The 1,774-nt window shown below is 22.3% G+C and overlaps 1 protein-coding gene across 1 annotated transcript in view; it reads left to right on the top strand.

Annotated features, from left to right (window-relative positions):
• LOC101241668 (probable ATP-dependent RNA helicase DDX60) overlaps positions 1 to 1,529 on the top strand; it is a 71,924-nt gene extending 70,395 nt beyond the window's left edge. Inside the window, 1 exon segment of the mRNA XM_065806312.1 lies at positions 1,393 to 1,529. Within this exon segment, the coding sequence (XP_065662384.1) occupies positions 1,393 to 1,515 (123 nt within the window). The 3' untranslated portion in view covers positions 1,516 to 1,529.
• Positions 1,530 to 1,774: the final 245 nt, after the last annotated feature.

The following is a 1,774-nucleotide window of genomic DNA, read 5'->3' as shown; positions in this document are numbered from 1 at the left end:
TTACAAAAAACAAAATTAACGTTACTTACGTACACCTGAATAATAAACTAAAACACTTAGAATTCCTAGGTGTTAATTATTGCCATACTTATAATATAGCTACATTCCTAACAATAAAAAATGTATTTGAATGCATTTTGCTTTCATTTGTTCATTTTAAATCAATCTTTAGAGCTCTTATAAAATATGGATTTTGTTTTTGTCAACCTTTAACTAACTGTTCAAAACATTGGCTCTTCCAATTTTATGATATGACTTTACTTTCTTAATATATTAAACATTGTTAGAAGAGCAGCATTAAAATTCCTCGTAAGCATATCAAAGTACAGCACAAATCATCTGCGTTACTTTTTTTAAGTTGATTATATGTCTATCATTCTTATTCGAAGCAAGTTAAATCTGTCAGACCACAGAGTATTTCGATATATTTTCCCCTAAAGGTCAGTTATAAAAAACACAAATAAAATCGATGATAAAGTGGTTTATTTTTATTTGACTTATTAAGTCAAATAAAAATAAACCACTTTATCATCGATTTTATTTGTGTTTTTTATAACTGACCTTTAAATAAAAATTTGCAAACTGGAACTAAGCTTCGTCCAGTGTTTGATAGAGAGGGAAAAATATATCAATTGTCGTAACGAAAACATATTAGCCAATATAGCGGCAGTTTTAAACTTGTTTTTTGATTTCTGGAATATCAGAGAAAAAATAATAATATTTAAAATTTAAAGAAGGTAATTAGTCCAAAATCTAATTTAAATTCCTCTTTCCAAGAAGAACCTGAATTAGACTTTAGACTAATAGTATAAACTGCTAGTTTTATACATTTTGTTTTTTATCTGTAATTTGGGTGATAAAAAGAATAAATAAACAAATTTTTGATCTAATTTAATTTTTAGCAAAAAGTAAAAAACATTCATTGTGATCTAAGTGATAATTGTAAAAAATGAGGTACAAAGATTGATCTGTCTAACATTGCATTAACAATCCCATAAATGTAGAGAAAAAGTATCTGTGTCAAGAATAATTCCTGTTAATAATCATTTTCATCGAAATTTTCATCTTCGTTGAAATTTTCATCTTTCATTGAAATTCTTGACATAAAACAAATGTTTTATTGATTGAGACTTTTTTATTAATTTTGATCGATAGTAAAATAAAATAAAAAATTTTAAATATAAAATTTTTTTTCAATATTATAATTATTTATATTATTTTTGATAATTTCAAATAAAAGTCAATAAATGGAAAATGAACGAAATTAAGTTAAAAACTGTTTTAAAGAAAAGAAAACTTCTAAACGTAATTTTAAGGAAAAGAAAACCTAAGTTATATTTTATACTTGTAATGTTTTTTGAAATTGTTTTAAATGAAAAATTAATTTTTTAGTCTATAGCATGTTCATTTGATTTATATGCTCCAAAAGATGATTCTGTTCGTCGTGCATTTCGACAGGTTGCAGATGAATTCGAAAAAAACGTCAAGTCTGCATTTGGTTTATTTAGTTTTTGAACTGTTTTTTTTTAAGTTGTTGTTATAAGTGATAATTTTAACATGTATTATGATATTAAAACAAGATAATTAGAAAAAAAATTTAAACCCTGCAACACTATTATATATATATATATATATATATATATATATATATATATATATATATATATATATATATATATATATATATATATATATATATATATATATATATATATATATATATATATATATATATATATATATATATATATATACAGTGAGAACAGAATTTAAT

This window comes from Hydra vulgaris, chromosome 09 (assembly GCF_038396675.1).
Source record: "Hydra vulgaris chromosome 09, alternate assembly HydraT2T_AEP".
NCBI lineage: Eukaryota > Metazoa > Cnidaria > Hydrozoa > Anthoathecata > Hydridae > Hydra > Hydra vulgaris.
This window is presented reverse-complemented; position numbering and strand designations above follow the sequence as displayed.